Below are 12,428 nucleotides of genomic sequence, written 5' to 3' on the forward strand. Positions count from 1 at the left end.
TTCAAAAGTGATCATATCTAAGCTACATATTCTAGTATACTTATCCACGGTGAATCATCTAATTATCAGAAGTCATTAGATAGCATCAAGTCACATATTTAAGTGGCCATATTTTAGCACATTAGCTTACAGTTAAATGGTCACTATCTATCACATTTCCACATAAGTGGCCATATTTCATCACATTCGTACAAGTTTAAGCAGCCATAATTCCACACATTTATCTTATAGTTAGTTGGCCACATTTCCACACATAAGACAAGGTCTAGTGGCCATATTTCAATGCATCCATGTCATGGTTATATGATAAAATTCCTACGATACAAGGCTACAACACATTACATAACTAGGTGGCCTCACATGCTGTCCTATAGCTTATTTGGTGTATGATAGCCAGTTTGCTAATCTCTCTTCTTGGTTTTTGTCTTAGTTTCGGGTTGTATTCTTTCCGTCTTTTGGTGGGTCTTGTAATAAATTTTCACTTATCTCTAAATTTATTATTATATGAAAGAACCAAGTGAAAATGCATGAAGAAAGCGGGAAGGAATTCTCGATAAAAGCATTTCTCCTTCATAGAAATGTTGAATTAATTCCCTTTAATGTTTATTGCTATTTGCTACACCCTGGATAAATGCCTTCTGGCTTTTCTCTTGATACTAGGTTATTTATTTTTGTCATGGAAATATGCAAATATTAAGCTCAAACTAGTGGTAGTCCAGACCTGCACGGAACTGCCTTTGACAATCCAGGCCGTTCATTTTCTAAGCTCTCCCATTGGCCAATTTGTGCCAGTTTTTGGCCTGTAGATGGATGCCTCAGAATACAATATAGCCAATAGCCTGTGTGCTAAGTGAAGAGCTCACTGATATGATGGCTTGGATTGTTTGGAAGAGAATTTTACCACCCATCAATTTTGGGCCCACCAGATGAGCAATGTGGATCACTGAAGGTGCTCCCACCATACGGAGTGGTCTCAAACATAGAAGGTGCTGACTTGAGCCTTGAAGTGTATAAGACCTCTATCCCCTGCACAATGCTAGTGAAATTATGTATGAATCTGTTTAGGCTTTAAGGAATTGGTTTTGCCATTTTATTTTATTGTTTAAATACTCATTTAATCCGTCCTATCATGTGCTCTTTTCAGTCCCTCCTCTGCGATCCCAATCCGAACTCCCCTGCGAATTCTGAGGCTGCCCGCATGTTCAGCGAGAACAAGCGGGAGTACAATCGAAGAGTGCGTGACATAGTGGAGCAGAGCTGGACAGCAGACTAATAGGTTCAACCCCCATCCATCCATCTTTTACTTTCTCTGCTCAAACAAATGGTAGAAGACAATGGAGGGATTTGGAGTGGGGGGATTCTGTTTACCGATTTTAATGGATATGACATGTATGAATTGTTGTTTGAGGATTTGGTACTTTGTTTCCTCCCGAAGTTGGTGCTCATGTAATATTATCTGCCATGTATCTCTTACTTTGCATGGTGTGTATAAAAAGGGACTAGTGATAGCATGCAGGAACTTCAAACACAGATTGTCTGTATAAGAATACTGTGTAATTTGCAGATATTTGTCTTGTTTCGTCATTATTGTCGTCATTGTTGTTGTTGATGTTGTACTTGTGAAAAGTGTCTTGAGTTGGCCAGTTTGATGTGGAATGCCCAGAAGTTGAAGAAAATCCTTTCTGAATCCTGTAATGCTAGGAATATGATTAGTCCTGTTTCTTGCACGGTGACAGTTGAGATGGAAGAACCTCTGCCTGGTTATGAGCAGAAATCCATTTCCAATCCAAGGAATATTGGTAGTTCCCTGTAGACGAATTCACATGTAAACTGCTCCTATGCCACACGAATTCTGTTGGGGACGATGATGGCCTATCGAAGGAAGAGGTATTTGGATGTAAAACCTTGAAGCTATTGAGGGAAACTATAGAAACTGGCAACAAAAGTCCAGAGTTGGAGATGCTCTTGAGATGAGGTTGAAGGAGGGATGTTAGCAAAAGGGTTAGTCTTGTATTGTAGACTTAGACAAGAAAAAATGACTAACAATGTTCAAGTTGGAGTGCTTCTCGAAGCCGCCTATTGATGGAGATGGCTCCGGATGTAAAAGCTTGAAGTTATAGAGGAAAGCAACAGAAAGCGGCAACAAAGTTTGAATGGATATGCTCTTGAGATAAGGTTGAAAGAGAATGTTGAAGAAGGGGTTAGTCTTGAAATGTAGGCTACATGAAAAAATACTGATAATGTTCAGGTTAAAGTGCTTCTGGAAATCGCCCATCAATGGAGTGTATCGAAAGACAATGGCTTTGGATGTAAAAAGCTTGAAGCTATTGAGGGAAGCTATAAAAATTGGCAAGAGAGTTGGGACTTGGAGATGCCACTGAGACGAGGTTGAAAGAGAATGTTGGCAAAGGGGTTAGCTTGAAAGCTAAGGCGAAAAGGGAAGTGGTCGAGATCGACTATGGCGATGACTGATGATGAGCCTGACTCGGCATTGACTCATCATGACTTGTCCAGTCAACTCGCTGACTTGGTTGGCAGGACTTGACTCGAAGCGAGTCTCCTGTGAAGGGTTTTTAACAAAGAAGAACTAGGTTTCAAACCCAAGACTTGAGCAGAAAAGCAATGCTCTTAACCAACAAACCACGCATCTTTTGTTAGCTTGCCCTTCCATTATTTTTATATTTTATTAATATATAAAAATTTAAGATATTTATAAATAATATTTTATTTAATTGTTAAATATTGAGTTGAGTCATTTAAAGACTCATTCGAGTTAACCCAACTTGGATAGACATCGAGTCAAGTTTTTGAGTTTACTATGATTTACCAGATGAAATTGATCTCAATGTAGAAGATAATATAGATTTTGGAATGTTGTAGTATTACGATGGTTGTGGTCACTGGCTCTGATGGCGATGGAGGCGTCCAGGTTGAATGCAATCTGCACAAGTACTCCATACAAAGCAATTAAGTAGGAAACTGTGATGAAGAGGCCCCCTTCTACTGGAATGACGGATGTGCAAGGATGAGAAGATGATGATGAGTCAATGGAAAAAGTGTCGAGCTTTGGATAGATCAACCTTCTTTAAAGATTTTCAAAGAGGAATTAGACAATGCTATATGGGGCTGAGGTTCTACTTTATAGTTTGGGTTTTTGGTTTGTAAAAGTGGGGCCCATTGCTAAGCGATCAAAACAGTTGATATCGTGGGCTGTGCTGTAGATGCTTCATGCACCAAAAATTCCCCATATTGGTAGAATCCTAATCCTTTGCTAGGTCGCCTGACAAGAAAGTTCTCTAGTATTTGCAATGGTTCACATTCAATAGGAGGCAACCATTAGATTGCTAGGATCTTCCACTCTTGTAGATTCTTGGTGTATGTAGGCTGTTAGCCATTCACATCAATGGTTTGGATCACTGAACCATGGGTCCAACTTGTACAATCTCTGCACCCTAACAGTGCTGTACAACCTTTCAGCCTGAACATTTTAAGAGAATGATTGCATACAGTACACATGAACATTCACACATGCCATCTGCCCTCTAACATTTGTGCTTGTGCGACATCTCAGTCGTCCAAAAGATGGTCATGCTTTGAGGATCACCTCCAGATAAATCCATTCAGTAGGTGGGTCACAGTGTTTAGATAGCCCTGCCATGGACAAGCCTGAACATTTGCAATAAGGTAGTGCAATGTCTGAGCAGTCGATCAGGTGGGCCATTGTTTAGATAGATGTTTGGGCCCAAAAATTAGGCTAATTTGGTCATCAGGAGGGCTGCTATGGAAGAAATGGACAGCTGAGAAAATGTTGTTTTGTCCATCCCTTTATTTTGCACAGAAGCCCACTTGATGAATTAACCAGTTGGATCTTTTAGGTAGAAGATATCTAGAGTTTGGCCCACGTGATGGACCGCTCAGATGTTGTTTGTTGTGGGTGGGAAGTGTGGATATCAAATTGAAGTCCCAAAATCATCTTTTTGACCCAAAAATCAAGCCAACCCAATCTTCAGCAGGCGCACTTGAATTTTGACGTTTTTGGATGATTGGATCGGCCTTCAAATTTTTGGTGCATTTCATCATCAAAGTGGTATGCATCAGGTTGCATGTCAGACACATTTCACATGGATTACACCCAATGCTCGACTTGAAAGAAAATCCAACCTGTCCATCTTATGATTTAGGACATGTAACTCCTTGAGCCATAAATAAAGTCTATTAGCAAATCATGTGGGGTCACACAACCGGATTAAGTTGGGAGGAAACGTTAACCCTTAATTGCGTGGAGGGCCCTACCGTGTTTAACGGATGAAATTCAGGTACGCGGATTCCCTACTGACGTGTTGGTAGCCAGTAGCTGCTGGACGGTTCTCTGTGGGTCCTAATATGATGTATGTGTTTTATCGACACCGTCCATTCATTTTTCCAGATGATTTCAGGGCAATTTATCAAAAAATGAGGCAGATCTAAGCTTCATGTGGACCGCAACACAAGAAAACAGTGGTGATTGAACGCCTACAGTTAAAAACTTCCTACGGCCCACTGTAATGCTTATATGCCATCCAACCTGTTGATTATGTCACACAGACCTGGATGAAGGGAAAACAAAAATATCAGATTCATCCAAAAAATTTCTGGGCCCTAAGAAGTTTTTAGTGGTAGGCATTCAATCACCACTTTTTTCTGTGGTGTGGTCCACATGAGATTTGTATTTCATTCATTTTTTGTTTCATGACTAAAAATAATCTGAAAAAATGAATGGACAGTGTCGATAAAACATATACATCATAGTGGGGCCCACAGAGCATCATCCATTGGCTACGCTGTCAGAAGGCAATCCGCGTAGGAAATTCAGGCCATTCTGCACAAAGGGTTCATTGTTCCACCTGCTTTGGCCCACTTGAATGATGTATCAGGTTGACTTTTGGCACTGCTGGCCACATGAGATGAACCGCTTGGATGGCCTTCATACATCATGCGTGGGCCCATCATATGCCCTGACTCATTTGTTAGTCATGCACCATTTAAAACATGCTTGCGACTCCTCAAAACAACGATGGCATATTTGTTAAGGCAATCTAGGCCGTCCAAAAGTTCAGACCCAACCGTGGACTGAGCATAATCAGAAAAACTGCACTGAGAAGATAATCATCTGATTCTCCCTTCAAATTTGGACCATTCACTATTTTCCCCTTAACCGTTATTATTGGTTGGTTAGATTGCTTGATCAGTTTGATTTCAGAGATGTTCCATCCGCAATGGGACCTACAGTTTTAATGGTCCAGATGTCAGTGCCACATGTGAGGAAGATGAGTCACCATCTCAAGACAGTGCTAAACTAACGTTGGAGTCAAAATCATGGAATGAAAGGAAAAGATGGTGAGAAAGCAACGAATCACACAGCAATATGGTGTCTGCTACACTTCGACCGTATTGTGCGAACGTCAGGTGGAAATTTGAAAAGGTAGCCTCATACATTTAGTGAGAAGGAATTGTTGTTCTATCTACTCTTGCAAAGGCATGTGCACACTTAATGTACACCTGACTTGTATTTTAATCCAAACCATCCAAATCATTTTCCTCACTGGAGTAACCCAAAAACCATATTGATCGGGTTATCCAAAACCATCTGGTTCTTGAAGATTATCTAGATTAATTTTAAACAACAATCTCTCTGTTCAACGATCCGATTGATGGAAACGGGAGGAGTGTTAAGATCATTTTTTCAATTGATTTCAATTTAGGACCACCAATATAGAGGCCTATGATTTGGACGGATCGGATTGATATAAGTATATATCACATGAACAGAGGGAATACTCATATATACTACATTCCATAGTCTGTCAGAGCACAGAGCACAGTATGATTTTTTCTCTAGGGAGAATCCTTTCCCCATACCCATCAATGCTAATCAATGCCCACCGACAGATGCCCATCCGTAAACAAACGGCTATAAAACTTCCCTTCAAGGAATAAAATTACTATATCAACCCTTCCTCCAAAAATCATAAAAAGCCTGCACCATCCGACAATATTAAGACGCGGATTCGGTGCATTGGATACCACCGAGGTCGGTGTATCCGTCATTGTGGGACCTACTGTGTTGTATATTTTTTATATCCACGCTGTCCATCTGTATTGCAAGCTCATTTTAAGGCATGAACCTAAAAATAAAGAAGATCCAAGTCTCAGGTAGACCACACCACAGGAAATGATGGTGAATGAACGGACACCATTAAAAACTTCTTGGGGATATAAAAGTCTAGGATCAAGCTGATATTTGTGTTTGTGTGACCTTATCACAAGGTTGGATGGAAGATAAATATTACGGTGGGCCCTCGGAAAATTTTAATTGTGGGCATTTAATCAACACTATTTCCCGTGGAGATTTGGATCCGTTTCTCTTACGGTATTATGCCCTAAAATGATCAGGAAAAACGGATGGACGGCATGGATATAAAATACATACATCATGGTGGCCCCACAGTTACAGAAATCCATCGTATCTTTGCCGCACCATCAGTGACACCATGGGCATTCTCGTCATTTTCTATTTCCCAAGTGGAACGTGTGATTTTCTTTGCCCATCGTCCATTCAGGATGAAATACTTTGATGCTTTGGCAGACTGTGATAGATGATACGCAGGCAGTTAGAAATTACTACGGAATTGCTTGCCTGAAGTAAAAATATATTATAAAAATCCGATTGTTACTTTGACTTAACGAAAGTGAATTCCACTTAAATCTGTTTAATTGGTGTTAATATACGCCACGTGTACCGTTTATAAGTGTCCGGGTATCAAGCTTCGTACGCAGCCAGAGTATCAAATAACTCCAATCAATGGCTTTCCGTATGCGTCTGAACCTTGGCTTCTTTGTTCGAACTTCCAAAGCTTTTTTGCGAACGCGGATTGCGTCCTACCCGCGCCCGTCTCTTCCCCCGAACGGGCAGTTCTGTGGGTGGGCCCACCGTGATGTATCTGTTTATCCAAGCCGTCCATTCCATTTATCAGATCATTTTAAGGCACCTAAAAAAAATTAAGCAGATCCAACACTCAAGTGGGCCACACCAAATAATAAGCTTGGTTGCATTAAATGGTTATCTTCGGTGTGGTTAATTTGATTGTTGGATCTGTCTCATGTTTATGTTTATGCTTTAGAATGATCTGAGAAAAGTGATGAACGGATTGGATAAACGGATAAATCACGGTGGGCTCGCTCACTGAATTGCCCGTTGGGGGCTAGAGACGGGCGGGGGTAGGACGCAATCCGCGTGTTTTTTCACACCTTAATAAACGATGGCAGTTGACGGTTGAGACACCACCGTACAAAGTTTTTTTCTTTCTTTTAATGTACGTGCTATGGCTACTCACGCGAGTAGCTATCCCAACATAACTCTCTCCGTTGATAATGTGAGAAGTCTGTCTCAGATCTGATCCGTTCATGTCATCTTGTCTGCTTCGAACGTTCCATGTTATGAAAAAGAAGCAAGTATGATCAACCAGTTGACCACGTGTCTCTGTCATTGGTGGACCATTGTTCAATCATAGATTTTCTAAAATACATCCCAACGGATGGCAAGAACATTAACGGTGATTGTGGTCCATTTCAACGACCCAATCGGTACCTTCGATGTAAATGAGGTATGTGCCTTGATATCTGTAGAGGTTTGCTCGAGTACTTCTGTGACGTGTTGCAATGGAATAGGCAGGATATTTTCGCTTTGAATCCGGAATTTCTTCTAATCATCCAAAACATTTATCACGTCGTCACCTTATAAAGTGGACAAACATCAAATAAATTCTATCAAATTCAATTACCTCAAATGTTTGAAATTTGGATCTTTTACTTCTAAAATAGTAGAAATATTCAATCTAACTTATTTTTAGGCTTATAAGTCCCACTGTAGTACATTGGAAGTATGGCCTAGCTTGGCACAGAACGGCTTTACTTGGCAAACCCGACTCGTCTAACTTGTTCAAATTCAGGTCTTGAATTGAACAGAGGAGGCGAATTCATTTGAAACCGAGTAGACGTCATCCAATCTGAACTCAAATCGAGTCGAGTTCATACCACTTAATAACTTAATTCAAATTGACCCAAAATCCAACTCGGTATTGACGCGACTAGTACATATAATAAAGTCCTACTACTCGGCTAGATATGGGTTCTAGGAGTAAAACCAAGCTCAACCCATTTACTAAATCGGCTAAAATCTTGATAAGTGACTCGTGAATCTGCTATAGGTCCACTAGACCCATTTAGAGTTCACTAAGCTTGATTCTAACCAGATCTAGGGTCAGATTCGACTCCAGGTACCCTACCAGGTGGACCCATGTTTAAGAATAAAATATAAAGATTTGCTACGATAAATCCTAACAACCTAATATATGTTTAATTTGTGGTGACTTTTGCTTTTGAACATGCATTCAAATTTCAATGATATAAACCATTTACATGGGCCTTACTTTGGATGGGAGATGGCATAAAAACTAAATTCTTTGATCATTTAATTCTCTCTCTCTCTAAATAACATGGACAATGTAACAAACCTTTTAGAAAATTCAATAGAGAGTCTTTCTCCAAAATTCTCGTGCCCAAATGAGGTCCACTGACTAAAGGAACACAAGCCGGGTGGGGTCCACTGTGGTGTTTCAGAAATCCACTCTGTTCACCTGTGGCCAAAAATAAGTCATTTCCAAAACTGGAGTGGAACACAGGGCAGAAAAGAGTGAGGATTTAACTCCTACCAAACTTAAGTGGACCACCTGGGAAGCGGACAGCTAGCGTACTTTGTAACTCAGTTCCATTAGCGTCCTGAGTAAACTCCGTGAGGTTCACCATGATTTATGCAATTTATCCCCTCCATCCATTCATTTTACCAGATAATTTTAGTGTCTGATCCCAAAAATGAAGCATGTCCAAAGCTTAAATGGACCACACCACAGGAAACAGTGTGAATTGAATGTCTGCCGTTGAAAAAATTTTGGGGCCCACAGAAGTTTTGGATCAAGCTTATATTTGTGTTTTCCATTCATCCACATCTGTATGATCTTATGAACAGGTTGGATGACAATTAAACATCACTTTACGGTGCAGAAAGGTTTCAACAGTGGAAATCATTATTGCCACTGTTTCATGTTGTATGCTCCACTTTAGCTATGGATATGATTAAATTTTGGGTTGAACCCCTTAAATGATCTTAAAAAACGAATGGACGGCGTGGATAAACTATATACACTCATGTTGGGCCCAACTCAGTTTACTCAGTTTCAATCAGCCGAATCTTTTGACGCGGATTGCGTCTACCCCCGCCCGTCTCTAGCCCCGAACAGTCGGTTCTATGGGCAGCCCCACGTAATGTATCCGTATATCCAAGCCGTCCATCCATTTTCTCATATCATTTTAATACTTGGAAAAAAAATTTGAGGCAAATCCAACGTTCAAATGGACCACGCCAAATAATAAGCTTGGTTGCATTAAACGCAGCAGGCATTAAAATTTAGTTACATTAAATGCAACAGGGTATGGTCCATTTGAGCACCGGATCTGCCTCATTTTTATGTTCATGTCTTAAAATGATATTTGTGCAACAGCTTACCTTGGTGGTATTAATACTATGAACGGTTTGGATATCATATAAACATCATGGTCAGCTTCATAAAATTTTCAAGGGCGGACGTTTTCGTTCCCACTCTTTCATGTGGTGTGGCCTACTTGGGTTTTGGATCTTACTTAATTTCAGAATCCATTCATACTGTGCTCTTGCAAAACTGATGGACGGAGTGGATTTGTCACGGGTATCCATATGGTCTCCACACATCCTCGTCCTTTCTAAGCACCCGCGATCTTGTTGGTGCACGCGAGTCTACTGAAAACGAGTTCTCGCCTTATCTTCACACAAAGAGACATTATCTCTGGAATTTTCTCTTTGTGACTTAAAACAGATGAACCACCTGTTAACAATCCTATCCCATCTCCAACTACTCAAAACAGAATCCAACAGATGAGTGTACTAGAAGAAGATGACATCATAAAGAGATGATGCAGAAAACAGTCCAGCAATCAGAGCTATCAGGAAATGGACAAGATCAGGACCAGATGGACGGTCATGATCAGAAAATTGAGAAAGAAGATTCTCTCTGTATGATATAATACCACGAATTACAGTAATATATTTGAATAGATTACCATTTGAATTGAAAATTTAAATTTAGATAGGAGAATCCTATTACAATCCTAATTACCTGGTTAATGCATGCCACTCTTCACTAACTAACACTACATCTAAATCATCTCTCTCTCAATTCCAAAGACCCAAACGCCGGAAAAAGCTTCCCATTTTCATGGATTACTTAATCCTATTCGTTGCTATATATTCTTCTGCTTTCCGCCGGTGTAGATAAAGCTCGGGCAGTGGCCATGGTCAAGGGCCGTGTCTTTTGCGACCAATGCAAAGACGGGAAGATAATCTTCTTCGACTACCCACTCATCCGTCAGTCTCAATGCCGGAATAAAAACAAACTATCATACAATGCTCCACCTAAGAATGCTTATTTCCATCATCTAAACCGTTGATATATGAGATCCATCACGGATGGCCCATTAACCAAAGCTTCCCAGATGGAAACATACTAACCCTTGATTCTACTGCTAGGATCTTCTTCAGAGTTCGGCTCATTTTGTCAACGGTTAGGATAAGCATTGTAGAATTTGCTGACATGTCCCCGCATATTCAGCCAATGAGAATCCGCCGGCTGATATATTTAGGTAGTCTGGTAGACTATTTTACGTTGTTTTTTCATTTTCTTTATTTATTTTTTGGAAGTTTGTAGGAGCCACCAAGAGATAAGATATCTCTGACATGTGGGGCAGCTACGAGAAGCCAACCCTTTTGAAGGAGGGGACAACTAGCTGGCTTGATTGCTACGAGTTTAAGTTCGATGACAGCCCGGATCCGAGCCAATGCTCTGTTCAGGTCGTGCCGGACAGCGCGCAGGGGCCGTTCACGGTCTGTGGGGCAGCAGCAGGGCCTGCCCAGAGCGTCAGGCTTATGTCCGATGTCTACGGCTTCGAGATGTACAACGTGGATGCGGTTCTCTCGCAGCCTGCCCATCCCGGGCCTTTCTGCCACGATTCCTCGGACAGCTCGGTGTCCGTACCAGCACTGGCCCCACCAACCCCACCATCAGCTCAATCGCCACCGTCTGGCCAGTTCCCGCCCTAACACACTTCTGCAAGGTTCCGTTTGTTCGCACCAGTAAGACACGCTCACTTTTTTTTTTTTTTTTTTCCTTCATGGTTTGATTTTTACAAGCATTGTGGGGCCCACGTGGTATGACATCCAACCGGTCCAATAGGTGCATCCCATTGCAACGATCGTACAAACAAACAATTAGACGGATGAGATAATTAGGTGGGCCATACGTGATTTTGGAGTTTATCGAACGGTGTATATTATTTGTTATGGTGTGGCCCACCTGATGATTGGATCAGCCTTATTTCTGGTTGGTCTCGAAAAATGCATAGTACAGTACAGGATTTCCTACTCCTGAACAAAAACTTTGATACTCTGGAAAAGGGCGGTGGTTGATATGCTGGCATTTAGAAATTACTTATATATTGCACAAGAATTAAACTTCCAAATATAATAACTATTTTTAGATATTGCCTCTGGGATAAAAAAATAGTTTTAATGGTCATTCACCACTATATCCAGTCGTCTGGTCTACTTGAGATTTGGATACGATTAATTCATGGTCTGACACGTTTACAACTGCATGCATTTGTACATACTTTCAATTGCGACACGTTTACAACTGCATGCATTTGTACGTACTTTCAACACCTGGTTTTTGGTTTATTAAATCATAGATGTATACTCTTTGAATTTGGCAGGAGCGGGTCCGAGCCACAGTACAAATTCTACTGGAAGGTTGTGGGACCCGACACGAAGGTAGCCGTTGCTTTTGGGTTGGAAGCCGTTAAGAAATACGGGGCGAACATGACCCTATGAGAAGGGCTGCAAGGGAGGGGGGATGTGTATAAGACCCTCCTTAGGGAAGGCACAACAGCCCTTCTCAATTCTTACAACAGCAATCAATTCACTTACCCTTCACTCAGTGTAATCGCCCAAATGAACCAGGCCATGATGGGGGGCCCACTACAAGCTCTCAAAATTGCACCGAGGTTCAAGAGGGCCAACCATGGCAGTGCCAATGTCCACTGCAATTTCTCTCCTTGCAAGTGATCTATTTATATAAATTTATACTAATGCATTATATGATGTGGGACCCACATCATCTGCATAGTAAATGAGCTGTTTTGCAATTCTGACAAGTGGGGCCCTTGCATTAATTTTCTTTCATTGAATAACATATATGAAATGGTGAAGATCTTCTTCAAATGAAAATTTAACTCATGAAACT

General features: G+C 41.0%; 1 protein-coding gene across 2 annotated transcripts in view; it reads left to right on the plus strand.

Moving 5' to 3' along the window:
- LOC131243501 (ubiquitin-conjugating enzyme E2 2-like) overlaps positions 1 to 1,547 on the plus strand; it is a 32,653-nt gene extending 31,106 nt beyond the window's left edge. Inside the window, exon 5 of one of the 2 annotated variants that reach the window (XM_058242892.1) lies at positions 1,145 to 1,273. Coding sequence is in view for 1 of the 2 variants with exons in the window: in XM_058242891.1 (XP_058098874.1) it covers positions 1,145 to 1,273 (129 nt within the window). In the remaining variant the exon portion in view is untranslated. Of the gene's footprint in view, positions 1 to 1,144 lie in introns of both variants that reach the window. The other variant, XM_058242891.1, reaches the window with a different exon arrangement.
- The last annotated feature ends 10,881 nt before the right edge of the window (positions 1,548 to 12,428 follow it).

Source organism: Magnolia sinica, chromosome 4, assembly GCF_029962835.1.
Source record: "Magnolia sinica isolate HGM2019 chromosome 4, MsV1, whole genome shotgun sequence".
Classification (NCBI taxonomy): domain Eukaryota; kingdom Viridiplantae; phylum Streptophyta; class Magnoliopsida; order Magnoliales; family Magnoliaceae; genus Magnolia; species Magnolia sinica.